The following is a 27035-nucleotide window of genomic DNA, read 5'->3' on the forward strand; positions in this document are numbered from 1 at the left end:
AGGAGATGGTGTAAACCTGCTCCACCTCCTGGCCTGTGTCACGTGCAGTTGTTGTTCATAGTCAATTTTTCTGTAGAAATGCAGTTGTGCCTCCTGGTCAGATAAACACAGAGATAAAACAATAAAAGTAGACACTAGCAATACTGCTGATCTGCTGCCAGGTGATGGTTTGATCAGATAATGTGTGCACTTTGCACGAGTGAGGAGTTGATGCTGGAAAGTGAAAGTGTGTAAGTGTGCAGGTGTTATCCTCACATCATACTTAGCAGTTGTTGTGCTGCTAAATACTTCAATTGGCAAAATTAAATGAGTCTGTGATTATGATGTGATTTTTACTTGAGTTGACCTCAGGAAGAATAGCTTCTACCTCAGTAGTGGCTAAAGGGGATCTGAATGAATACATTAAAACAAAATAAAAATTACTGTGCACAAAAATCAAACTAGTTAATGATAGTAGATGGAGCATCTGTGCATTTGTACAGTGTGTGCTCCAACATGGAAAAGGATGAGACGTTTTAAAGTATTTTTATGTGAAAAGATTCATATGCAAACATTAAAATAGAGAAAGAATGTAAATTTCTGTTAACAAACAGAGCACGTAAGATAAGAAAGAAAAAAACAAAGGTTTATTTAAAAACAAAGTAAACAAACTACAAAACAGTAGCTTGTAAAAACAGATAAATAAATTAGTCAAGACTAAATACCTAAAGCGAGGGGTCCTCTGAAGGGGTCTTCATACTGTATGCGGAGAGACATTACATGTTTTTTTATTTATAACTGTCAAAAAGGACAAGAATATGTAATGTCAAAAGAACAAACAGGACAAAAATAACTTAGTTGCCTACATTTCCCAGAAGCCCTTTGGTCTCGAGCCTCGCGAGACTTGAAAAGTGTGAACACGTTTGCGGCTGCGCAATATCATTCGAAAACTTGCACGGTGAGCGATACAGCGGAGGAGAAAGACAACGCAGCGAACAAAACACACAATGGCGACGGCGGCGACAACGGCAGGCGGAACGGGCTCGGGCGGACCGGCCACCGGCCCCGTGGGCAGCGGGACCGCGGTGGGACGAAAAAAGGACGGCGGTCCGTCCTCGAAATTCTGGGAAAGTTCAGAGACGGTGTCCCAGTTCGAGACGGTGCGGCTGTGGATCGGAAAGCACTACAAGAAGGTAAGCTAGCAGCACCGCTTCTCCATTGATTTCTATGACGGCCCGCGTCCCGCTGGCACAATGGAGCGATGCTATCGTAGCTAACTGTTAGCTGCTGCCGCCGATCAAAGCTAGCTACAGCTACAGTTTAAGGGTGTTTATACACACGTTTACGTCTGTTTGCAAGTTGTGGGTCAAACGCGGATGTTCGTGTTCGTGCTAACAGCCACAACACAGACGAGCTGTAATTTTAGCCCCGGTGGAGTTGTCGGCTAGCTTAAATGTTAGCTGGCTAACTGAGCGCTCAGCGTCGCCAGTCATTACACGTTCAGAGGGAAAATGTTTACAAACGACGCGCGGATGGACGTTGCTGCAGCTGTAGTCGGTCAACTTATATATGCAACTTTTACTTAATTCACAAAAATCTCGTGACGCTAACGTTACCTTATCGGCACATTATCAGGCCCGGGAAGCTAACCAGATGTTGGTCACGGGATACCGTGCAGTCAAACAACTAATATCAGAGAAATAGAGCACATTTTGCATTTTATTCTCGCTTTAATTACACTCAGGTCGGGCAGTAATCATCAGATCACTGCGTTCAGTGTGCAAGCGCAGTCGTGTTTGGTGCTGAAGAGTGAGCGGCTGAGTTTTGTCAACACAGCAGCATACCAGACTGTTCAGGCTCCACTCGCCCACCAAGTTAGCCAAACAAAGAGTTGTCCTCCTGTCTCTTCATGCCACCAGTCAAACCCACGGACACTCTTCAGCTGGTTACACTGAAGAAACGTGACGAGAGTTAAATGAAATAAACCTGGAGGAAGAATTGTAGATATAATTTTAGAGACGAAGTAGCGTTTTAAACGCAGGAATACTGAAGCTACTCTGTAAATGTAACTTCTGCACAAAGGCTAACCCAGATGCTTGGCTTGAGTTTGTTTACATTCAGTCCCTGTACAGGAAACAGCAAAGTTGGTTCTGTATTCAGGCTGAAGTGGGTCTCCTCCACACTGCCCTCGTTATAAATAGACCAGCTTTTTCCCCTTTTTAGTTTGGCTTGTCCTATTTATCCATTGCCAGACTGTACATCATTACTCCTCCTTGTAACTCTGTAGCTGAGTGTCAGACATATGGCCTTACAATGATATTGCAATATTTATTGGATATATCACAGTACTCTCTATATAAATCACAATATTTTGAAATCTCCTCAGAAGCACTTAATGCATGCATGCACAGTCAATCAAAATGGTATCGTAATCGCAACACGTCAAGTGCAATATCCAAATCGCAAGAGATGCCATTTTTTTTGTTAAAGATGAAATGTGTGAAAAACAGCATGTTGATAAAGTACTGTACTGCTGCAGAGATGCCCTGTCCTACAAATCTTGTTCTCCAGTCGTAAAAAAATTGTGTTTGTTTGGCACAGACCTCCACAAATGTCGCATCATGGCTTAAATATATATATTTTTTGACAAATGTTAATTGTGATGCAAGAATGATCACTCCCACAAGTGTTGAAATATATTGCAATTGTATGGCCTGTCAAAATCATCGGAATATATGTATATATATTTTTACCATATTGTGCCCCTACCAGCCCGAGAAAAGAAAGTCCTGAATGTGCAAGATTTGTTAGATGGAAGGACCCGTGACAGCAAATATCCTCTGTCCTCTTAAGAAGACCCTGAATTAACCCTCTCCATTGACCTCCTCTGTGAAGGGCAGCAAGTAGAAACACACATTTCAGTTGACGTTTCACATTAAATGCATCTATATTTGCAATAATGACCACTTTGCATGGTTTTCAAATGAGAAATCCAGCCTCAAACAGTTGGCCAGGTTTGTTGTTTGCTGTAAATTCAGTAATGTGAAAAACTGTGCAGCCTCATTCAGAGGTGTTTTTTTTTTCCTTCTTAAAGGCAGTGTATACACTCCTACAAATATAATAACTTATGACCCACTAGAAGTGTGTGGTGGTGTCTGTATCTGCTTCTGCAGAGACCCTGTCTGTATTTTTCTTTACTCTGTGGTCTGGGGGGTGTTCATCTTTTTGCAGTTGGTGCGTAGACCCCAGCCAATGAAAGCCCACAGTTTGAAGACAAGACTGTAGAAATGTAGCGACCAGTCGCCTGATTGTGAGCGTGCAGCTTTGGGGCCAGCTTTTAATGTTGTGTTTACAAACCACAGCCAACAAATCCTTCTCATTATGCCTTTGATTGTTGATGTTAGCTTTGCTTTTTGTGACAATTTTGGGCACCTCCATGTGTGCGTTTTATATCTGCTTCACTGGCATGTGTTAATAAACATTTTGTCATTTTTGTCTCAGTATGTCCAGAATGACTCCCCCTCCAGTAAATCCTTGGCGGGTCTGGTGGTCCAACTGCTGCAGTTCCAGGAGGATGCATTTGGACGCAGGGTCAACAATCCTGCTCTTACAAAGCTACCTGTGAGTACAGCACACTCACATTTTGTTGTTCTGTTAAAACCACGTGTGAAGATTGCAGAAACCTCATATCCGCATTGTTGCTTTTGTTTGTTCAGGCCAAGTGTTTCCTGGATTTTAAGGCAGGCGGTGCCCTGTGTCACATCTTGGGGTCGGTCTACAAGTTTAAGAGCGAGCAGGGGTGGTGAGTTGTCTTGTTTAAACCTCAATAGAAGACTGGTGTTGACAAACTCATGTTATCCTGACCTGGAAACCAGCTACCTTTGTCATGACAAAGAATCTTGTACTCTTGCTTTCACACGTTCACTCTCTTGTTTTCATTCTCACAAAACACTGCAACGATATTTGCTCCCTCCAAAGCTCTGAAATTGTTCACTTGTAAAATAATCACTGACATCACTAATACTGTGCTGTGCTGGACAGTTGCAACTCCATCTCACTGTATGTTCTTTGTGTAACACTCCTAGGCGCAGGTTTGACCTGCAGAATCCTTCCAGGATGGACAGGAACGTTGAAATGTTCTTAAATGTGGAGAAGAATTTGGTCCAGGTATGACCCAAACTTTCCACACACAAGCTGGTGCTGATGAACAGCTCAGTGTCCCTCATTAGGATGCCTGCTGCAGTCTGTAGATGTTCTTCATATATTTATTATTTTAATGAACTGCAGTGTTTATGTTCTTTTGTAACTTGTGTGCAATTTGAACCAAATCAAGCTGCATGGATCGATGAATAAAGCAGTGATTTTTTAAATTTCTTTTGTTTTTGTTTGGGAGAATATTGTTTCTGATTCTAACTTAATGTTTCTGTACTTCCAGAATAACTGCTTGACTCGACCCATCGTCTTCCTGTCACCAGACATCGAGCAGAAACAAGCCAGTAAGCTCAAAGACATCATCAAAAGGCACCAGGTGAGCCTGAACTTCCTACATCAAACACCAAACTCTGTTGTGTTTGCCTTTTGGATGTTTATTGTTTATTTTTTCCACTGTGTCTCCGCCAGGGCTCCATCACTGATGATAAGTCAAAGGCCACCCACCACATTTATCCCTCTCCATCCCAACAAGAGGAAGGTACAGTAGTATTGTCTATATTTTTACAGATTAGGTCATTTTCTGGGATAATGGGAATAATCTCTAAAACCTAAAACTATTATTTATAATGAAAATCGTGAGAAATTTTCAAAAACTAAGAATACCCTAAAGACAACATTTCCTACAATGACACCAAATATCATATGCGTTTAACAAATATTAAGTTAATTTGTAATTGGTGGTTTGTGTTTGAACTGTATATGTTTGTATTGGTTTGTGTGTTTTTATAGAAGAGTGGCTTCGTCCTGTCATGAGGAAAGACAAGCAGGTGCTGGTGCACTGGGGTCTCTCCCCAGACAGGTGAGCAGAGAGCACAAACACTAGCCCCTTAACACTCACAGAGCTCTGTTCATACAACATAACATGTGTATAAAGTGTCGCTAGTGTTTTTTTTTTTATCCAAATGTTTTAGTTACTGATGTGTTTCATTTATTGCCATTTTTCAAAGAAATATATTAAATCACTCCCAAATTCTCTTGAGATCCTTTTTTTTTTAATTAACAATCCTTTTCATACAACAAAATCTCTCTCAGGCTTGTTTTAGTTTTGGAAAAGCAAGTCAGCCCATCTAAATTATACTTATCACTGTTTTTTTCCCCTTTTCTGTTAGCTATGATACTTGGGTGTCAGTCAGCGAGGTGGATGGGGATGTGGAGGACCCACCCAGCACTGACAGACCATGGAAGGTGAGCAACGAGGGGAGCACAAGCAGAGAAGGAACTTTTACAATTTCAACCCCTTTAACTCATTTAAATTTTTTTTTTTGAGTCAGACGATACTTTAGTTGCACTTGGAGCCTTTTAAAAGTAGTTCATGCTTGTTTTAAGTTAAATAACTTCGAACATTTGGGGCCATTGTTGCACGAAAACCCTGCTCACTTTCTCGTTTTAACATTCTAGTGGGAAATGATGAAGGAAAAAGAGAGCAGCAGTGTGAAGGGATGGTGAACAACATGCCTCAACCTCTGTCTTCTTCCCTCTCAGGTCCATGCCAAGTGGGTTTTAGACACCGATGCCTTCAATGAGTGGATGAATGAAGAAGACTACGAGGTGGACGAGAACAAGAAGCCAGTCAGCTTCCGTCAGAAAATCTTCCCCAAAGAGGAGGAGGTAGATATTTGTGCTGTGTGTTTTTCAGTGCCAACAATTTTCTCACGCTCAGAAAATCCTGCGTCTGAAAGTATGTTTTATAGGTCAGCAGTCAAGCGACCGTTGGTGTTGTTAAATGTCAGCCTTGTTAAAGACTTGTTCAGATTGGCTGAACATCAAAAAATACAGAACTGGTCAAATGCTGATAAATAAGTCTGAATGCCTACTTGTGTATAAGTGTATGTTTCTGCTGCCAGTTTGTTTTGTTGCACGTGGCTGTGCCCTGTGGATTGTGCTTCGTCGTCCTCCTTTGTCTGCGTTTGGCTTCTGTCTGTTTGTCGCGCATCCTTTCCAAACCTTTCCTCACTCTTTGTCTCCTTCTAATGTTTTTCAGGGTTTCTGTCCAACGTAAGACAATGATGAAAAATAATTTAGAAATCAGAATCAAAGTTTACAGATAATTGTGATTAGATGCCATATGAAGGATTCAATAAAGGCAGAAAATAATTAATTTAATAATACACTCTTAAATAGGGCCGTATCGAATAATATTGTTTTTACATTGAAGCTTCTATTGAGGTTTTCAAATGAAGCTTCTAATGTCTGATGCTGCTGTTTGCTGGCGTCGCATCAATACAGGGGCATGTCTGTCTTTGTGTGGGGCAAACGGGAGATCAGTTTTTGAAGGGCTAAACGCCGACTATCCAAATATGGATTAAAGCAGAATATTTCATTAGATAAAAATGTGAATTTTGGAAAAGATAACTTCCGTTTTTTCCAATAAATTTTGACTTTTGGACTCGACAACACTCTTGAGTTTTTGGAAGTATTTAGATCACACATGCTGGAAAAAAAATCAGACAAAGCCATCACTAGAGTAATACTGTGGCCTAATATTTATCTGCAACTTTGCAGAAAATAAACCTGCAGAAATCGAATGCTGATTTTGATTCTGAATTGGGTACAGCCCTACTGTTACTCCATATCTTTTTGTTTTTGGCCTTGTCGCTGACATCTCATGGAAAGTACCTTGGAAAGTACTGGCCCTGCAAATGTTTCAAAGCTCCCACTAAGTGTAGGTCGAGCAAAATAGGTAGCAAATCAGAAAAACTGTTTGATTCAGAGATGTTGTTTTAGTTACATTTGGCTCTCAGAGTGCACAGTGGTCCATAAGTGAAGAACCAATGATCAAAGTTTAGAACATTTAGGCAGTGATCTGTCTGGTAAAGATAATTTATACCAGATAAAACTTTCACCGCAGTGCACATATCAAGAAGTGAAGGTCTGGGTGAAAGAGAAACTATTTTGATCAAGGACAGCGTACAGGAACCCTGGTCGTCTCCTCCACCACCACGGCATCCTCCTCCCCTCCCTGTCGTCGTTCTCCCAACGCTTCCCCTCCTTGTGTGTGCAACCGTTCCATCCTCTCATTCTGCTGCTCTTTCTCTCATCCTCCATCCCTCGCTCCCTGCGCTGCACGGGGTTTGTCTGATCAGTCTTCCCGTACACCCGATCGCAAGGAGCGCAAGGCCAACTCTGCCAGCAAGAAGAGGAGGCGCTCGCCTTCGCCGCCCAGCACTCCCGCCGAATCCCGCAAGAAGGGAGGAAAGAAGGGGTAAGGAGGCAGATTTTTAATAGTTCTTTTTATAGCCAGAGGTAACGCGAAGAGTTAAAGTAAAAAGAAAGATTGAATAAATGTTGCAATTTTCAACCTAATCTTTTGATTGTGCTGCTGCCGTTACATTTTTTTCGCATAGTCAACAAGAAATCCCAAAACCAAAAATGTGTTGTCCTTTCAACTTCCTACCCTGTTTGTGGCACCAAGCCCATTTGTTCCTACTGAAAATGTAACTTTGCAAGAACAAGGCGATGAGTATATACGTACTTGTTTCGTCTTTAAAAGCCTCATTGTTCTCTTAAAACAGCCGGGTACTGTCAAACTGGAGTGTATAGAGCATTTATCGTGGACTATTTGAAGCAACAGATTTATACACATTTTATTTACAGCAGCTTTAAATAGTTTTGATTTGAGCTTTTTATGGGAATTTATGAGAAGAAGAAATGTAGATTATCAGCAGACTTGCCCTTTAGAATGCCACCAAAGATGTCTCTGCACTGGGAACTGAAAATAACAAGAAGATATCGTCAAAACAATAATTTTAAGTCTAACCAGATGCTGACTTTGAGTCATGTGACAGCTAAAGAAGACATTCTTTTGGGAAGCTGTCTGAAATGCGTTTACATGTTTGATCTTGTGGATATTTTCACATTTTGAGGGGCTGTATTAGGATATATACTGAATTCTCTAAATGTGATGTTTGATGTTGATTTCCAGTGGCTTATTATTCTCTCTTTGGCGTCAGGAACCCTGGGCTTCACTGGAAGAGAAGGGGCCACAGAGGTGAAGAGGAGGACACAGAGGAAGACATGACCAAGGACATGGACGACTCTTCAGCCGGTGCCAGCATGGAGGAGGGCAGCATGTCTAAGAATTGTACGTGCCGAGCTGGACTTTGATTTAAAACATGATCTCTGAATAACCAGGTTGAGGCAGCAGTTTGGTGCCTCTCCACTGTGATCTAAATTTGATCAGATGTGATGTGCAGTCCAAGACCAAAGAAGTAATAGTTACTAATAACTTTTATTATTGATCATCCTCTTGAAAAAAATTTGATCTAGAAAATGTTAAAAGAAGAAATGCAATTAAAACTCACTTGTTTCATCAAAGGTTAATTAACAGTAATGACAAAACAGAAAAAAAGCAACGATTTAATGATTAATTGTAGACGATTTGTTTTCCATCTGCTGTTACATTGCTTCAGCACTTGTGGCTGGTATGCCAGTGCAGTTACTTGGCACAAAGTTGGTAGAAATATTGTTCTAAGTTTAGATTTCCCCAGTGCCATTCATGCTGGGTGGGGCAGAAGGCCTGGGGGCAAACAATTTGTAGTGGAACATTAGTAACGTCAGAGAATGTTATTTTCAGATTTGTCATCCAGTAGCCTGTCATGAGTTCAGACTGTTGAAAACATGGGTATAGCTGCTGCATCAGATCACTGAGGAGCAGATGTTGCGTTGTAGAGGAGGGAAAGTAAAACAAACTACAGAAAAAAAGAGCAAAGCTTCTCAAAGTGCCGTTTTGAAGGTGTTCTTCAGCCAAACATGATTGTAACATCTAATGGAGATTTTGGGAGCTTGCAAATTTCAGTAAGCATCTTCTGTAAGCTTTGCAGCTGGACTGTTTTTCTCATAAGTGCTAGATTATCTTTACTAATGTGATCTTTTTTGTTGTTTTTTAGCAGAAAAGCTGTTTTTTAGTGGCTTACTTTACATGCACACAATATTTAGTTTTTTTTGCTCTTATTCCCAAAAAGACTATATTCCGACTAAGTTGTTTACATGGCAACTAATATTCCAGTTTGCAGCCGTGCACACTCTGATCTGTCCTATTTAAGTGCTATGGAGGAACTTGCCTCTTTTTCAAACTGCAGTCATGTTGCTCCCGTGCGGTACCCTTGTTGTCACCCTTCTGCAAGTTTCGCAAAAACTGTGTTCTTCAAGCAATCCTTTTTAGGGCCATGCACCAGACCAGACTCTTACAGCTTATGCACCAGGCGGCCTACTGTGTTTATAATGCACAGAGCTGACTGTATGCCGTAAACGAGCAAGAGTATGTGTGTTGGAAACTGTGGTTAAAAGCCCCAGTTGAGGTGCATATTTCTAAAACAAGAATAATACCAACATATCCTACATGTCTCAATCAGAAAATGCTACATTCGGAGTAAGGCCTAATAACTATCCAGACGGAAAAGGCTGTTTTTTTTACATGACCTGTATCAACCTATCCTGTGTGTTAAGATGCTTTCTCCTAAAACAAAATCATCAACTTATTTCACTGTTGAAATTGACAGAAAACAGCATTCAGCATACAGAATGAAGTAATATTACCAAATACATGACTGCACCTTTGAGATAATATTCATTTTATCAATGACATTTTGAAGTCTGGTTTTTCTGCAATTCTCCGGGTGGTTCTTGTCCACCTCAGCATAAAGATGACAAGAAAATGCGTTCAACTCATGAAAAAAAACCACTCTCTCCCACAGACGCGCACACACACACACACACACACACACACACACACACACACACACACACACACACACACACACACATCATGTCCCAGTCAGAAAAGTAGAAAAACAACCTGAGGATGTATTTTTTAACAACCAGAGATGAGTGCAGTCTTTTCCTGAATCTCCTTAAAGATTCGCTTTAAAACCAAACACACAATCCTGACTGAAAATGCTCTTTTTTAGACCAAGTCCCATCTGGGATGTCCCACTTTCAGAAAAATCCCCCAACACACACACACACACACACACACACACACACACTCCTTCACACTCTATCTATTTTGGTGTCCTCTTTTGCAAAGCAGAGTGCTGGTTAATGCCTCCATGCCCACGGCTGAATTAAACAGTCTTTGAATTTTTCTTTCTTTCTTTCTTTTCCTTTGAAGCAGTCCCCTTTTTTTCATCCTTTTCTCTGTTCTTCTGTGTACAGCAAAGAAAGACAGTGAGAATACTCCAGTGAAAGGAGGAAATGGAGACTTGGGTGCGTATCTTTCACTGTGTTGACCTGTTTATTTGTGTATGAATTCCAGTAACCAATTCAGAAGAATAATAAGTATTCAACCAGTCTCTCAATTAAAATCTGTTTTTATTTCTTTCCAGATGACATGGAGGATGACTCTGTGCTGTCTGGTGGAAAGGTAAGATAATTGATGACTCAGACTTCTCTGTCTGCATCAAACCAAATACTGTAGGTGTGTGTAGGTGAGAACGAGGGAACCTGTGCTGAAGGCTTCCCAGTAGGGCTGCAGCTACCAACAATCACTGTCATTAAGCTGCAATGGTTAATTGATTAGTTGTCGACTATTAAGTTAATCACAATTATTTTGCTAATTGGTTTGAGTCATTTTTTAAGAAAAATCTAAATTCTCTGATTCCAGCTTGCTAAATGTGAATATTTACTGGTTTCTTTACTCCTCTATGATGGTGAACTGATTATTTTTGGGTTGTTGACAAAACAAGACATTTGAGGAGCTAAAATCCAGTGTGCAAACAACTTACTCTATTTCCTAATTATATGGAAAATGATGACCTCTCTTATTGCCAACTGAAATTGCTGCCAATAATTTTTTTGTAATATGGTTAATTAACCAAACCTCCTCCTTCAGCCTCCCCTGGTCTGTTCTCAGAAACCCTTTGACACAGAATACAGAAACACGTTCCTCTACACCCTACGTCGGTGTAATGAAATGTGAAAATACCTTCTCCACCATGAAATCCTATTGCAGGATCATCATTTGAGCTTTCAGCAGAACAAATTTTTTATGAGATTCTGGTGAAAATTTGAAGAAATTGGATTTTTAAAGTTCTTTATTGGCTTCACTTTGGTGCCTCCTAATACTGTTCACACAGAATCTGTCTTCAACAGGCTGACCTGTATGACTCTTTGTCTCCTTCTGCAGGATGATGAGGAGCAGGGCAAAGCTGAAATCAACCGACTGATAGATGCTGGTGAGGACAATGTGACTGAACAGACTCACCACATCATCATCCCCAGCTACAGCGCTTGGTTCGACTACAACTGGTAAGAGCTGGAGAATGAAGATTAACACATTTCTACGACACAAATGACAGTATATTTTGCTTTTTTTGTTTTTATTTTGAGTGTTTGAGATAAATACCATGCTCTTTGTTATTGTACATATATTACATGTGTATTACAGAAGTGTACCAAGGCCTCTGAAGAAGTTATGAGTTGGAATCTTTTTATTGAAATCACTGAGTTGCTATTTTCCTATTTGCGTTAGCATCCATGAGATTGAGAGAAGAGCGCTGCCCGAATTCTTCAACGGAAAGAACAAGTCCAAAACTCCTGAGATGTGAGCTTCTTTACACAAACACACATTTACAAACCACATGAAACTACCAGACTCGTAACTCTTGTAAGATGAGTTTCCGCAAACCCAAAGTTATATGTTTACTGTCGCACTAATCTGGCGCGTGTTTCTTCTCGACTCTTCAACAGATACCTGGCCTACCGTAACTTCATGATCGACACCTATCGGCTAAACCCTCAGGAGTACCTCACCTCCACCTCCTGTCGCAGGAACTTGACTGGGGATGTCTGTGCCATCATGAGGTGAGACAAGCTATTTTATTTTCAGGTTTTAAGTTCAACAAAATATTTAAAATACAGACACAAACAGCTGCAAATTCCCTCCCTGTCTCACCCACATACAAACGGAAAAAGAGCTTACTCACAAGGTGACAGCTCACAAGTTGTAGTCAAAAAAAAAAAGAGTTATTAATAGACGACTAATGGATAATCAGTAGTGATAATATTGTTCAGATCAAATGTGTAGCCAACCTTGGCATTGTGTCCATATAGTTCAGGCTGCCAAATCTAAAGAAAGATATATAGCAATATGTTTTATCCCTCTAACAGTGTATATAATCTTTTTACAAGGAATTCCTTTGTTCATCTCCAAAATCCATCGTGGCTTGTAAATGTTTACAAGTCATTGGTTTTATTCCCTGATAACTGTCAACTTGTCAAAGGTACGGGCCTATGTTACAACAACAGTTTTTTGTCCTGGTGTCGAAAGAAACAAAAACAACAAACAACAACAATAGTTTGCTTTCTCAAATCTCTCCTGAATAAACCCTCTTCCCAAACAAATCAATGCAGATCTCTGAAAAAGAAAATAAACATCTCCAACACTGTCTGAGTTACTAGTACCAGTCAGTTCAGTTGATCATCTTTGTGCACACAGCAAACGAGCCTGTGAATCAATGCTTTAGATTGATTTGGGTTTGAATTCATGACGCCCTGAATCGATTCTACTGCAGACTACAAACATTAACTATTTTATGAATCATTCATTAAAATAAATCAGAAAAAGAGAAAAGTTCAAACATATTGAATGTGATTGCTGTCTGTCTTCAGGGTTCATGCATTCTTGGAGCAGTGGGGTTTGGTGAACTACCAGGTTGACGCTGACAGTCGCCCGTTGCCCATGGGCCCCCCACCCACACCTCACTTCACCGTTCTGGCTGACACACCATCTGGCCTCATGCCTCTTAACCACCGACCCCCACCGGTAAGGCCGACCAAACTGTACAAGACAGAGTGTATGATGCACGGATGAAGCGATTTTTGTAAAAAAAAATATCGAATGGGAAGTGATGAACACAAATAAAAATCACAGCTGGACTTTGGTCTAGCATCTGGTTTTCCACCTTTTTCCACCGCTGGAATGATAAACTCCAAATGATCATGTGTTGTATTTGATCCCTCCAGATTCCCCCTCCACAGCAGATGCCTGGCTTCATAGACAAAAGCAAAGAGAAGTCCATCGACTTGCAGAACTTCGGCCTTCGCACTGACTTCTACAACAAGAAAAACCCCAAGGTCAGCACACAACTCAGTCATCATCCTGTAATATGTTTTCCACATTACAATTATATTTCTCTTGTGCTGGTTTCTGAAATGATAAATGCAAGTGAAATGTTGAACAGTAGTTAACATTTAAAATAAGATACAATCTATGTATATTTTATATTTAAATGTTCTTACTTCCTATTTTAATGTGATTGGTTTTGGTTGCCTGCAGGTCAAAGCTCCCACCTCCACCAGGGAATGGACTGAGCAGGAGACTCTACTGCTGCTGGAGGTGAGTCTCACAGAATAAAAAGAAATACTTATAGAAACACAAGATATTTGTCCTCAGTCCCCTTATTTCCTTATTCTGTTCTCTTCTGTCTTCTAGATTTGAATTAGCCTCATTCCCACAGTACATAACCCTCCTCCTCTCTCCCTCCAGCTCATCATCTTCCGCCTTTCGACCCTTTAATCTGTACTTCTGTCCTCCCACTCCTTGGCTGCTGTTATGATCCTGCATACCTCTACAATATATTATGTATATTCATCTCCCTCACTTCTCCCCAGGCGCTGGAGATGTTCAAAGATGACTGGAACAAGGTGTCTGAGCACATAGGTTCACGCACCCAGGATGAGTGTATCCTGCACTTCCTGCGGTTGCCCATTGAGGATCCATACCTGGAGAACACTGAGACAACCCTGGGCCCCCTGGCCTACCAGCCCATACCCTTCAGCCAGTCTGGAAACCCCGTCATGAGCACTGTAGCCTTCCTGGCCTCTGTGGTCGACCCCAGAGTGGCATCCGCTGCTGCCAGGGCAGCCTTAGGTGAGAACTGACGAAGGGAAGATGAAACTGCACCATCACATCTTTGAAATCCCTTTATGATGACACAAATAAGAGATTTTTGATCATATGGGCTGAGTTTTTCTTTTTTTTTTTTTACAGTAAATATTAAGGCTAAAAAAGTTTCTTACATTTGATACAACATAAGAAGTAAGAAAACCCATAAATGTGTGGATATACATTAAAACTATTTTGACAGTGATCACTTTCATGATTTTAACTAAATTCAAATTCTTAGATTTTAAGAAGTAAAACTACTTTATAGTCCTACAATTCCATCCAACACTACTTTATTATATCCCTGTACAGGCTAATGTATGCGGCAGAGTCACATAATAGATTGAAGAGTTTAAAAAAATATTGTCTGTTTATAAATTAATGTCAGTTAATACAGTAAATGTAAAGCCATCAGATTTATCTCAGTTTTGAATTGTATAGTAATAACCGTCCTCTCTGTTTGCAGAGGAGTTCTCCCGTGTGCGGGAGGAGGTGCCGGCTGAGCTGGTGGAGGCTCACGTGAAGAAAGTGCAGGAGGCGGCCAGGAGCACAGGGAAGGTGGACCCTGCGTTCGGCCTGGAGAGCAGTGGCATCGCTGGCACCGCCCCAGAGGAGCCAGAAAAGACCGGTGAGTAAAGCATGACGAGGGGTAGAAACAGGAGATGGAGTTGCTGGTCAGGGTTTCCTGACCGGACACTGTAAAGGGTTTAAAAACTAGATGCAGGGCAAGAAATGTTGCCTTGAGTGTAGCATGTTGCGAGTAAAATGGTATGAGGTATGGTGGTTTTTGTGTATTGTGACTTCTTCAGCCACTAGAGGGCAGCAGATAGTAGCAGTCTTACTGCAAGCTATTGGGCAGGGAGAGGCAAATTTGATGCAGATTACTGCCGTGCCTGAGAGAGAAAGTGTGTGAGAGCATATGTTACGGCTCACGGAGGAGTGGCCTTTGCTCACGTCCTTTTTTCCCCTCCTTCCTCCTTTGAATAGAAATGGTCTTTCTTCACCTGAATATCAGGCAGAGACGATCAGTCTTTCTTTACATTTGAAGGTCATTCAGATATCAGTTTTATCCAGCAGGGGGTGAGCGCTACAGAATTGTTGGTGTGTGTCTGTGTGTGCATACTGCCGTGGTAACCAGTGGATTAAAACAACAGTGGCAGATGGGGCAGGGGAGCGGGAGGAGGGGAAGCAGGAAACTGGGTCATCACACTCTCTCGTATGTTTATCTCTGCCTCTCTCTTTTGCTCTTTGCTTTCTTGAAACATTTCTCTCTTTTGCTTTTGCTCACTTCTTCCTCCCCCACCCACACACACATACACACTCTCTCCCACTTATTACCAATCATTTGTTATACCTGACTTAATGCCCTCTAGAGCCACAGTTGCAATCAATAAGCTTAAATGCGTTCAGCCCCTTGCCTTGCCTGAAGCCCTCGACCGACACACACACATCACACAATCAATATTCAAACCCTTAACACACGCTCAAGTGCACCCGTGACATGGTTTAACACTCAACCGTACACGTGTATTCAGCCGGACACGTGTGTGTGTTTGTGTGTGGTCATTTGTGAGTGTGTGCAAGTGCTCTCACACACCTCACACCATCCCTGTGGGCCTGCTCACTTAAAATGCTTTTGACCTTAATTTCCTGTCCTGACTTTCTCCCCTCCAACACTCGTTTTTGATGGTTTTGCCTCAGAGAATCTAGACACGTATTTCATTTAAAACAGGGTGAGATGTCACTGGTGCCGAATGTTTTGAATTTGTTCTGTCATTTCTTGTTCTGATTATGCAAGAACATGATCGCACCTTGTTTCGTGCTTGGTGTTCTTGTTTTTTGGATTGGGGGGGGGCTCAGGTTTAGCATAAACAATTCATTGGGAAATTAACAGTTGAAGTGAAAATTTAGGCTGCAACAGAACTTCTGCCACCATGTTCATCAGTGTTAGTTTGTGACATGATGCTAATTTATCTACCACACTTGTCGTCACTTGCAGAAACCCCAGAGACGGAGAAGATGGACACGGACACAGACTCTCAGCAGGCTGATAAGGTAAAACCAACTTTTAAATATCATCGCTTACATGTCGGAGAAACATAGGTTAATTAGTGAAGTCTGTTGAGGTAAGAGCTACTTACTTACTTCTGTATTTGAACATTTTCCCTCTCTCTCACTGTTTGTGTTAGTTAATTTTTCCACTCATCCTTCATTTGGTGTCTCTTGGTTGGGAAAGGCCCACCGGCTGAATGTAATGGCATTTTTTCTCACATTGTCCCTGCTCTGTTAGGCAGCTTGTTGGTTGATGGCTTCCTCATTAACATCCATTAACCAGAGTCAGACACTTTGTACAAATCACTGCGATCGTCCCCAAAAAGTGGAGAGGGTCACATTATTCCATTTTGCCCTGAGCATCACAGTGTTTACCAGCTATTACTGCAGCAGAGGCCCCTTAAAATGATGATTGGTTGATTGATCACAAGCAGCCATATTTCAAATTTAGTTAATTTTTTCACTCATGCGGTCTACAATAGTAAATCTCACATGATATTTTCTTTGACCCAAAGGCAGACTTGTAACTCAGGTTTTAATGTTACTTTCCGTGGCATTGACACGGGCCACTTAGCGTTGATTGTCTGTGTCCTCATCTTTCAGGCGGAGTCGAAGGACGAGGCAGAGAAGCCCAGTGAGTCTGCAGAAAAGAGCAGCGACAAGACGGAGGCCGCAGACAAGGTGAAGAAGGAGGGAGGAGAGGCGTCGGAGCGTGAAGAGGAGAACGAAGACGGAGCGGAGGCCAAGGCTTCTCCAGCAGGTAACACTGAGGTTTAATGATGAAATATAAGAGAATGTCCAACCACACTTTTAGTTTGTAAGATCACAACTAGAGCATTTCTTTAGGAATTGGCTCCTTATTAAGGCTGCAGCTAACGATTATGTTAATTATTGTTCTGCATTTTATTTTCATCAATTAATTAAACGACTGTTCTACAAAATGTCAGAAAGTGGTGAAAAATGGCCACTGCTATTTGCTAAAGCAACTGTAGAAGTTGCCATCAGAAAACATTTCTAGAAGACAGTATGTAGAAATGATTCCCATATTTTCAACACGCTTATCCATTAAAACTCAAGGGTACACAGGGACTTTTTTTTGTGCGATTATGCAGATTTTTATTGGAACACTCCACAGTTGTTAAATTTCCTTCTCCGTCCCTGTCAGACAAAGACAAGGAGGAAACCATGGAGACATCGTCCTCGGAGCAGGAGAAGGAGAAGGAGGAGAAGGCAGCTACGGAGGAGGGAGAGGAAAAGAGGAAGAAACTGGAGCATGACATTGAAGAGGGTAACATTGCCACTGCGGCCGCTGCTGCCCTGGCATCTGCTGCCACCAAGGCCAAGGTGAGACTGCATGAGTGCTGACACAGCAAGTGCACACTTTAGCGAGTCTGATCTCCCCAATGTTCATCTTGGCTGTCATTTTGAAAAGTTTCCTGAAAGTCATTGGATCATCCTGTACGTTTTACTGGAATATTGTGCATTTTGGCGCCAGTAGCCAAGAATGGAAAAGGCATAAGGCAACGAATTTCACCTTTTGTTGATCAGAAAGCTCTTTATTCTGCTATCATTAATGTCCTCTTTTATGTGTATCACAGATCTGATTGCATTTAATCAAAAATCACCTGAACGATCTAATCTAATCCTGAGTACATGATATCTTCATGACGCAGCTGTTACTGATCAGATATTTATCGTTTGTCTTTCTTCTCCATCCTCTCAGCATCTGGCGGCGGTGGAAGAGAGGAAGATCAAGTCCCTGGTGGCTCTGCTGGTGGAGACCCAGATGAAGAAGCTGGAGATCAAACTGAGGCACTTCGAGGAACTCGAGACCATCATGGACCGAGAGAAAGAGGCTGTAAGTCAAAAATAAGCATCCGTGCTTTTTGCTTGTTGAAATGTTATTGGCCAGTGGTGACTGTTCACAACTGCATTAGCTCCAGCATGGACACTTCACTTACCTCCACACACTCAGTGAAGGGCTTTCAGCTGCAGTTATTAATATTGAAGGAGATCTGTTAACAGAAGCTGATCCTGCAGGTTAAAGTCACACCCACTCATTCAAGTGTAAATGTGAATAAATACATATAGCATTTTATTGAATCTGAATCCTTTTAAATCACTTATTGATCTAATTACATTAAGCTTTAAACATTTGCAAGAAAATAATGTATAAGTAACCGTTTGTCTGCAGAGAAAGGAGAAACTGTTAGTGTTCGTCTAGTTAAAGTTAACCTTCAGCAACAACTTGAAAGTAAAATGAGCAGCATTAGTTAGGAAATGTTAATTAAAGGGATAATATGTGGAGTTTTCCCAAAAAACAGGCTACTGCTGCTCTCTCTCTTTCTGTCTCACCTGTTGAGCCGGGAAGGAGGGTCAAATATATCTATAGCATTTCTGTAGAGAAGAGAAGCCACACTGTCGACCTTATTTAACTACAAAACACACTGTTCACTCTTTCCAAGTGTTTCAGAAGTGTCAGTTCCCCCAGTTACAAGACATGTTTTTCCACTTAGCCCAGGTTGAATCTACCCATGCAGATACTTTTGGTTTTATACGACCACTTTCTGAGATATTCACCCCACACACCTGCCATGACCCCGTTACAAAACACTGAAAACAGTTCAGCAGTAAGCTCTGACTCTGTCCAGAGTCACCAGGACTTTGTTTTCTGGAAACACAAGTTGCTGTTAAAATGTCAATTCCTAGACACAATGAATAACAGTGAATAGCTGATAAATGTTTAAAATAAGCAACTTTAGAGAAGGTCGATTTCATGCTTTATGGCTCTCAAAATTAAACCAAAACAAACATGTCTTCGGTGGGTCATTTACTGCCCAGACAGGTTGCCTACAAATTAATATTGTATGAGGTTGCATGGCTGATCATCACCATGACACCCCGCTGGCACCATATTGTTTGTTTCCTTCTGCTAAATGTACAAATATATGTCTGGGAGACTTCACATAGAAGGATCTGGGAAATTTGGAAAAGGACTGCTCAGGAACTCATGCCAATATTGACCGTCTAAATTTTGATCCCCTAGTGAAACCGATCCAAACCCGGTTAAGGTGAAAGGTCTAATGTTTGGCTCATAAATAATATACTCAAAATATTAAATTAGACTTTTTTTAAATGATGGATCATTTTAGAATATAACCCATTTTTAAAACAAAGATGGCAGGTGTAGATGACATGACTTTGTGAATTGTGATCAAATTAAAACAAAGAAATGTTAATTATGATTCAGTTTGTTTTGTTTTAGTCATCCAGAACTGACCCTGTGTCACTCAGACCTTCTCTGGTTGCTGAATTGAAATAAGTAGCCAGTAAATATTTGGAGTTCATCGGCCAACGTTGGCCACTGAACAAGTTGCTTCCCACTTGGTCCAAATCCTCCACAGAGACTGAAGAGGAGACAGAGTTACTTCTCTGTGAAGGAGTTTAATTGCAAATAAAACATTTCCCATAGCAAAGCAGCTGTCAGGCAAGTGAAACTGTTACCTGCCTCTACAGGGCAAATGAATAGCCCTCAGCTCTGTGTGTGTGTGCCCTGCCGCTGGACAATCCCTGGAGACGGCAGTGAGAGTGTAAAACTGTGTTTTCGTGGTGGAGGCATCAGGAGCGTAGCCCAGTTTCACAGCTGTAAATAGTGCATGAAAAGGCCTCTGGTTTACATAAGCCGTCTAAAGACTGGAGAGAAATCAAACCCCTGCTGCTGCTATAGGCTGTAAAACACTGATCTTCTATAAAAAAACAAAGATCCACACACAGTGCAGAAAGACAGAAGACAGTTTTACACACAGTCTAACACAGGCCTGTACATGCACCGTCTCCTCTGCAGACATGCAGGCAGGAAGCCACTGAAGTGTAAGAAATGCGCTGCACTTTTCGTCCTCTTGTAGAATATTCTCATTTAGTTTCAAAACATGTTCGTGCTTCTGTAAGGATCCTCTTTTTGGTGCCATAAATGTCAAAGTTCAGTTATCAAAAGACATGTTTTTCTACTTAGCCCTAGTTGAACGTAGCCTTGCAGACACTTCTGGGTTTTTGTCCACTTTTGGAGTTACACAACACCATTACAAAACACTGAAAATGGGAAACAGCAAGGTCTGAAATAGTGTCCAGAGTGACCAGGACTTTGTCGCTGCCGAGTTTTTCATTGCTGAGAGCACCATAAATTAAAATTAATTAACCTTCAACATTTTTCTGGTGTGTTGGGATGTCTCATACTAGGCACACAACATCAAAACTATCATGTTGTGTTGCAAAATAAAATAAACTGAGTACATCATCACTCGGTCTTGATGATGCAGTAACTGAATGAAACATCAGCACTGTCATATTTTATAGTTCAGTCATTTTATATGCAACATGCATGTAATGTAGTTTCAGAGCTTGACTGCATTAAATGTCTTCCTTGCCAATACGGTCATTATTTTCATTATTGATTCACCCGCCGGTTATTTTATGTTAAATCGATTATTCGTCTCGTCTATAAGAATTTCATAAAAAGTTGAAATAATGGTAAAGAATCCTCGTTGACCCTCTCTGAGGGGTCCTGAGATCCAGTTTTCTACAACACCTTTGCCTTCACCCAACAGCCATCAGTGGGTAGCTGACTGTCATTCTTAGTGTTAATTATTATAATTAATCTCATCATTTAATCGTCTTTTCTTGGCGTTTCCTCCGTCTCTCTGTGCAGTTGGAGCTTCAGCGTCAGCAGCTGCTCACCGAGCGTCAGGCGTTCCACATGGAGCAGCTCAAATACGCCGAGATGAAGGCAAGGCAGCAGATGGAGCAGCAAGCTGCCGCTGCAGCGGCCGCTGCCGCCCATGCTCAAGGACAGGGTCAGGCTCCTGGATCTGGACCCCCTCCACCAGGCATGCATCCTGGAGGGCCCCAGCCGCACCACGGAGCACCAGTGCCCCACCACGGAGGGCCCCCACCCGGCGGTGCCATGCACCCCGTTTACCCCCCGATGGGTCACCACCCGATGGCCCCTCACCACCCAGGACAGACAGGTGAGAGACAGACACGTGTTGTAAAGCTGCACTGATTGCAGTTGGTGTCTGTACGTAATGATTTAAAAAAACTCTTTCGAAAACCAGTTTTCTATTAAAATAATTATATTGGGGGAAAGTTAGTGGTTTGGGGAATTTAATATTATAGGTTTCATGTTGATTATCCTTGTTGGTATTGTATAGTGATGATATGATGAAGTAGTGTTTGTGTACCAAATTGTGTTGGTTTGTCTGACTCCGACAGCAGACAAGCTTCTGCCCGTCTTTTACACTAAATCATCACATGACTGATTTATCCCCACTTTCCCTTCTTCACTACAGGACCCATGGGACCAGGACAGCCGATCCCTGGACGCATGATGCCCGGCCCACCCTCAGCTGGCCCCCCTCCAGGCGGCATGCCTCCCATGATGCCCCCACGCCACCCCGGAGCTCCCAACGGCATGTGTGAGTACAATATATCTCTTTCTGCCACACATTCCCAATATGTTTGTGCTGTGTGTGTTTACATGTATAATATTTATGTTTGTGTAAATCAGATTTTGGGGCTTTATTTTTGGTGTTGTGTGAATTATTTAATTCACCCACACCCAGTACCCTTTAAAACGTGGTGACGTTGTTAGAGGGAGACATTTACACCACCAACAACACGTCAAGAGAAGAAAAAATGGTTTCTGGGAATCCAAATGTGACTGTGACCTCAGAGCTGACAGCTGGTATTTACTCTGAATGTCAGCTGCAGCTAAACGTTTGGGTCACTGCTGCTTATTAGCGTCACATCGCACATCTGCAGCCAATCAGCTACTGAAATCAGGCAGCAGCATAATGACTTCTTTTTAGATAAAGCTAACAATTACAAAAAGTGAATTATTTTCCATGCATTTTATTTTGATAGATGTTGTTTCCTTGTACTTACAATACATTGACAGCTCAGCAGACTGGTACAGAAATTAAAAACTTCCTTCTGTCTTGATCATTTTAAATAAATAATTGACAAGAAGCAACATTGGACCTGGTCTACCTGCTGAGAACAAAGTTCCTATAACACCTACTGCTTAAAACTGACGTGAGCTCCTTAAATTACCTGTATTGGACTATCTTTGCCACAGTTGTACATCTTCTACCTATGAGCAGTAACATAGTTACGTCTTTTTTGGTCAGTCTGCAGCCATCTTGGCAACGCCCCTGGGCAGCTACCAAGATCAATCAAACTTATCTGGGAAAACTAGACATTAAAACAGAAATGGACAGCGTAATCAGCGTGGCTACTGTCTAAGCAAAAAAAACACATAATTTTTCTGGGGGAAATCCAGCCTGAAAGTCTGAAAAATTTGCATTATTTTATGACGTAGAACTTCTTTTTCTTCTTTTCTGTCTTGTTGAGATTTACATACAGCAGACCTGTGGGTGGGTCCAGACCCTCAGGTTGGAAACTTTATCCCCTAAAGCTCTTGTTTCATCTTCCTCTAAAACCTTCATCTTTCCTCTTTCCAGATCCCGGCCCACCACCTGCACAGCCTGAAGCGGTACCTCCAGTTCCTGTGGGTCCTCCGGTGGCCCCGAGTGCTCGAGTGCCTGACAACTAAGACTTACACAACACGCATACACACACACACAAAAGCACACACACGTAAAACTAACTCTATCTCTGAAGCTCAGCCCCCCTTTTTTTGATGGCCTTTGCTACTGGCTTGAGATTTTCCCCTCAAAACTACCAGAAATTTTATCACAGGAAACACACACATACACACACACACACACTCAGGGTTCAGTGGCAAGGGTAACCCAATTTTACACACACACACACACAGACTTCCTCTCAGGGCACAGCGGCAAGGGTTGTGTAGTAATAAACACTGTTTTTTTGCTCTGTTGGGCCAGATGGAGGCTGGAGAGAATGACTGTGTACAGAAAACACAACCAGGAGACAGAACACGTAAAAACCTCCACCTGTCTCACCTTTTTTCTCCCCCCGATCCCGTTTTAAATGACACTGTAACCCCCCTCAGTTTCTTTTTAAAAAACACACACACACACACAGCTCTTCTTGTCTGGTGCCTCTTTCTCCAAACCAAACACTAGGGGGAGCTAGTGAGACTAGAGGGCAGGTCAGATAAGGGGGGTGTGTGGTGTGTGTGCTGAGATTGAACACACACACACACACACACACACACACACGAGGCAAGCAGATTATTCAGATGATGATATCAATAAAAACACACACACACACAGAGGGGACCCAGCCTGCCCTCGCTCTTATCTTGTCGAGTATCTACCTCTCGCTCCTCTCTGAATGATACACTGTAATTCTGTGTGTGTGTCTGTGAATGTGTGTGTGTGTGTGTGTGTGTGTGTGTGTGTGTGTGTGTGTTCAAGACAGATGATTTTTTTTTTTATGGCCGTTCACTCTGATCACAGTATATAGACCTTTATGTAATCATTGCTTTTCAATTTGAGACTTTTGCATTAATGACTTAAGTTGACTTAAAGAAATACGTCACTCTTCAGCAGATGAAGACAAATTGGAAAGATGAGGTCAAAATAAAACTTGAGGGGGTTTTCAAGAAAGACCCATCTGTCTTACCGATACAAAAAATAAATCCTCAAGTTTTTAAATGTTTGACGAGATACGTCTCCATCCCTCGACCCAAACAAAGACGGCAGCTGGAAATGATATGACACTATGATGGAGTCCAGAACTAACAATGTATTAGTCTCTGATTAATTTCTGACTCCCTCTACGCTGTGGCTTTCAGCACCAAGCCCACTGGTTCCTACTGAAGACACAAATCTTTAAAACATTTTTAAAGACTCTGTAATTTCCACCCAGCCGCTGCAGTTTCTATTAGACGTCAATCAAACAGGAGCAAACAATGCATTTGTTGAACTATTTTTACCAGCGGATTAATCCACATTTGGTGCTCTAGTGAGTATTTCCACCAGGGATTGGGGCAAAATATATAACTGTGTGTCACCCAGTGCAACAGTGAGGCTCGCTGATGTGTTTTTAATAGTTTTGTTGTTCTTTTAATGGGATTTGTTGACAATAAGGCAAATACACTTAACAATAAGCAGACTTATCTGTTTGTACTTAGTGCAAAAGTCTCAAATGTGATTACATGAGCAAAAACACCTTCTGCCCCACACCAACCACAGCACTCTAACACACACACACACACACAAACACACACAGAAAAGTAAGCTAAGCTGAGGCTCACACTGGAGGCTGCGTGCACACACCGACTTGGCCAGACCCTGCCGCAAAGCACTGGACAACCAGACACACACACACACACACACACACACACACACATAAACATACATACATACACATAATCTCCTGCTGACCTTCACACAGCCTTTACAGAGAGGGAGACGCTGTGATGCGGCTCGACTGAAACGTGACATCATGAACGACGCTCTTCCTCGTCACGGTGGGCTTCTAGATGTTTTTTAGGTGCTGATACTGTAGCGAATAAACCCCGCCCCCCTCCCCTCCTCCTCTGCTCACTGACTCCTAACGCTTACTGCTGCCTACCTCGCTAAACCCCACCTCACACACTCACACACACACACGTTGATGCTTTTTAGCCACTAGCCACGGGAAAACTAAGCAATATCCTCATTCCTGTGTATCAACCTGTTCGTGGTCAGTACACTGAAGAATACTGCGTAACCACCGTTATGAGTTCACAGTTTAGTCCTCAAATTCTGTGATGTCAGTAAATCAAAGAGTGCATTAACAAGGGAAACAACCACCAAATGTTTATTTACAGAGCTGAAATGACGAGTAAGCGATCGGTCAATGGACACTGCTTAATTTTTTGTCATTTTTCAAGTATAAATGACTAAATATTCTCTAGTTCCAGCTTCTTACGTGTGATTATTTTGATGGTTTTCTTTGTCTTATATGACAGTAAACTTGATATCTTTGGACAAAGACGTCTGAAGATCCCACTTTGAGCTTCAGGGCTTTATAAGATGCACATTTTCACATCTGGCATTTTATTGATAACGATATTAATTGTTTTGTCGAGAAAAATAATCTACCCCATTTAATCGTATTACTAATTCAGTGATTAGTCAATAAAATGTCAGAAAATGTAGAAAAATGCTCATTAGATGTCTTAATTGCAGGTTTTGTCGGATCAGGAAGCAGTAAATCTAGAGAATTAAAGCTGGAACGAGCAGATATTTGGTGTTATTATTTCGATATTGATCGTCTTGATTTTCTGTTGACTAATACATTCAGATTGAAAGTTCATTCTCGACCAGTTTGATAAACGGTCTCGGATCCATTAGTAGCTATTCTGGAGCTCTTCGATTGTATTGCACAGTATTCCTCAACAGTTGCTTTTGATCGACTTTTCAAGCATTGTTGCTTAAAATTCAATGGAAGGAGTCGTCTTAATCTCACCACAGCAGCCATCGGTAGCTTCTCTGCAGCTTTGGGACGTAGTCGGTCGACCTCAGCAGTTCATTTTCCCAGTTGTCGTGAAATGGGCACCTTTGGGTTTCGTTTTTGTTTAAAAATTGAGGGGGGCTCGTGTGGCATGATCTAAAGATTGAGAACTTTGCTTCCATCTGCTTTCTTCCGAGGTTAGACATGAAACATTGAAGCCGATGCGGCCCTAAAGTCCTTAAAATGCTCAGAAAAAGAGATTTGAGCAGCTGCACTTCCATGGCATCTGCTGAGGAAAACCATGTGAAAGAATCAGAAGCTCCAGAACGGTTGCCCACTAATATAAATGTAAAAGAAACCATTTAAATTATTTTCATATTTCCCATAAAACATCAGCTTGATACATGTACAGTGAATTTAAGTGCATGTTGGCCCAAATTAAAGCTAAATTATTCTGACAGTTAAAAAGAAAGTAATCTGAACTTTAGTGGATTCACTCTCCTCCGAGCCCCGACTCACTCTCTTCATTTCCTCAGATACTAAACCGATGTGACACTTGTCATCCTGCATCTTTCTACAGTCGACACACAGGTTAAAAATAAGCTCAAATAAGGTCGTTTTTTAATGTGAAGTCTTAACTCGAACGACTCCTCTCCCCCTTCGCTAGCACTGTTAGTATCTCTGCTACCTCTTCCTCGTTCATCCGCTAGCTACCTCTTCTTAGAAATCTTCCTCTCGCTATCTGCTACCTCTCTGTGCACCCCTCTCGCTACCTCTCGTTCCCATTTCCTTTCCTTTTTAACTTTAATTTTTCTTCCTGCCCACATGACTGCTGCATCACTGACTGTTTTGCCCCCCTTCTCTCAGTCTGTCGGAAGAAGAAAACACCCAAACACACGGACAGCCATTCGCTCCCACTCTCTCGTTCATCGCGCCCTCCCTCGCCATTCAACATCTGACCAGGCTTGTTATGTAATATCACTTAAATATGACAGGAATTCCCCTCACATATATTATCTTTAATCGCTACTTTTTTGTGTTAATGGTAATGTATTTTTAAGGAGAAGTTTTGTGTAGATGGAAGTTATCTCTGTTCTTTGGAAGTTTGTAGCATTTGTTTTTTCTTTTTTTATTTTATATGGGGTCTGTTGGTACTTGGACCTAGACACTGTCGAATAAACTGTGTTTTGTATGACGTCGATGTCCTGATGTATTTATTTTTTTAATAACTGTCCTTCCATAGACTTGTCTTTCATATGCCAACCTGGATCCTCACAAGCTCAGGTTTTACTGTGACAGAAATGGCCACCAGAGGAAAAAAATAAGCAAACTGAGTGGAAGCCAGACCAGTCAAATACCTACAGGACTGTATGCTGTCAGATACTGTAGTTTGTTAGAGTAGTGTGTGCTTAAAGGTTGATCCAGTCACCTCAGAGGTCATTTTGGTTCATACTGTGCGCTCCAAAACGTGCCAGCTTCAGCC

The 27035-nt window shown here is 41.7% G+C and overlaps 1 protein-coding gene across 1 annotated transcript; it reads left to right on the forward strand.

The window, feature by feature from the left end:
* Positions 1-966: 966 nt before the first annotated feature.
* Positions 967-26747, forward strand: smarcc1a (SWI/SNF related BAF chromatin remodeling complex subunit C1a). The gene is made up of 28 exons (XM_073484989.1): positions 967-1172; positions 3481-3600; positions 3696-3781; positions 4065-4146; positions 4415-4507; positions 4600-4669; positions 4921-4990; positions 5301-5376; positions 5674-5799; positions 7275-7393; positions 8142-8272; positions 10345-10395; positions 10515-10552; positions 11315-11436; positions 11660-11731; positions 11878-11991; positions 12799-12952; positions 13153-13263; positions 13466-13525; positions 13801-14059; positions 14541-14702; positions 16074-16129; positions 16730-16886; positions 17292-17470; positions 17850-17984; positions 20832-21150; positions 21472-21597; positions 22645-26747. Exons 1-28 carry the CDS (start codon positions 987-989, stop codon positions 22734-22736), a joined length of 3366 nt encoding a protein of 1121 aa, XP_073341090.1. The 5' UTR covers positions 967-986; the 3' UTR covers positions 22737-26747.
* The last annotated feature ends 288 nt before the right edge of the window (positions 26748-27035 follow it).

Source organism: Pagrus major, chromosome 17, assembly GCF_040436345.1.
Source record: "Pagrus major chromosome 17, Pma_NU_1.0".
NCBI classification, from domain to species: Eukaryota; Metazoa; Chordata; class Actinopteri; order Spariformes; family Sparidae; genus Pagrus; species Pagrus major.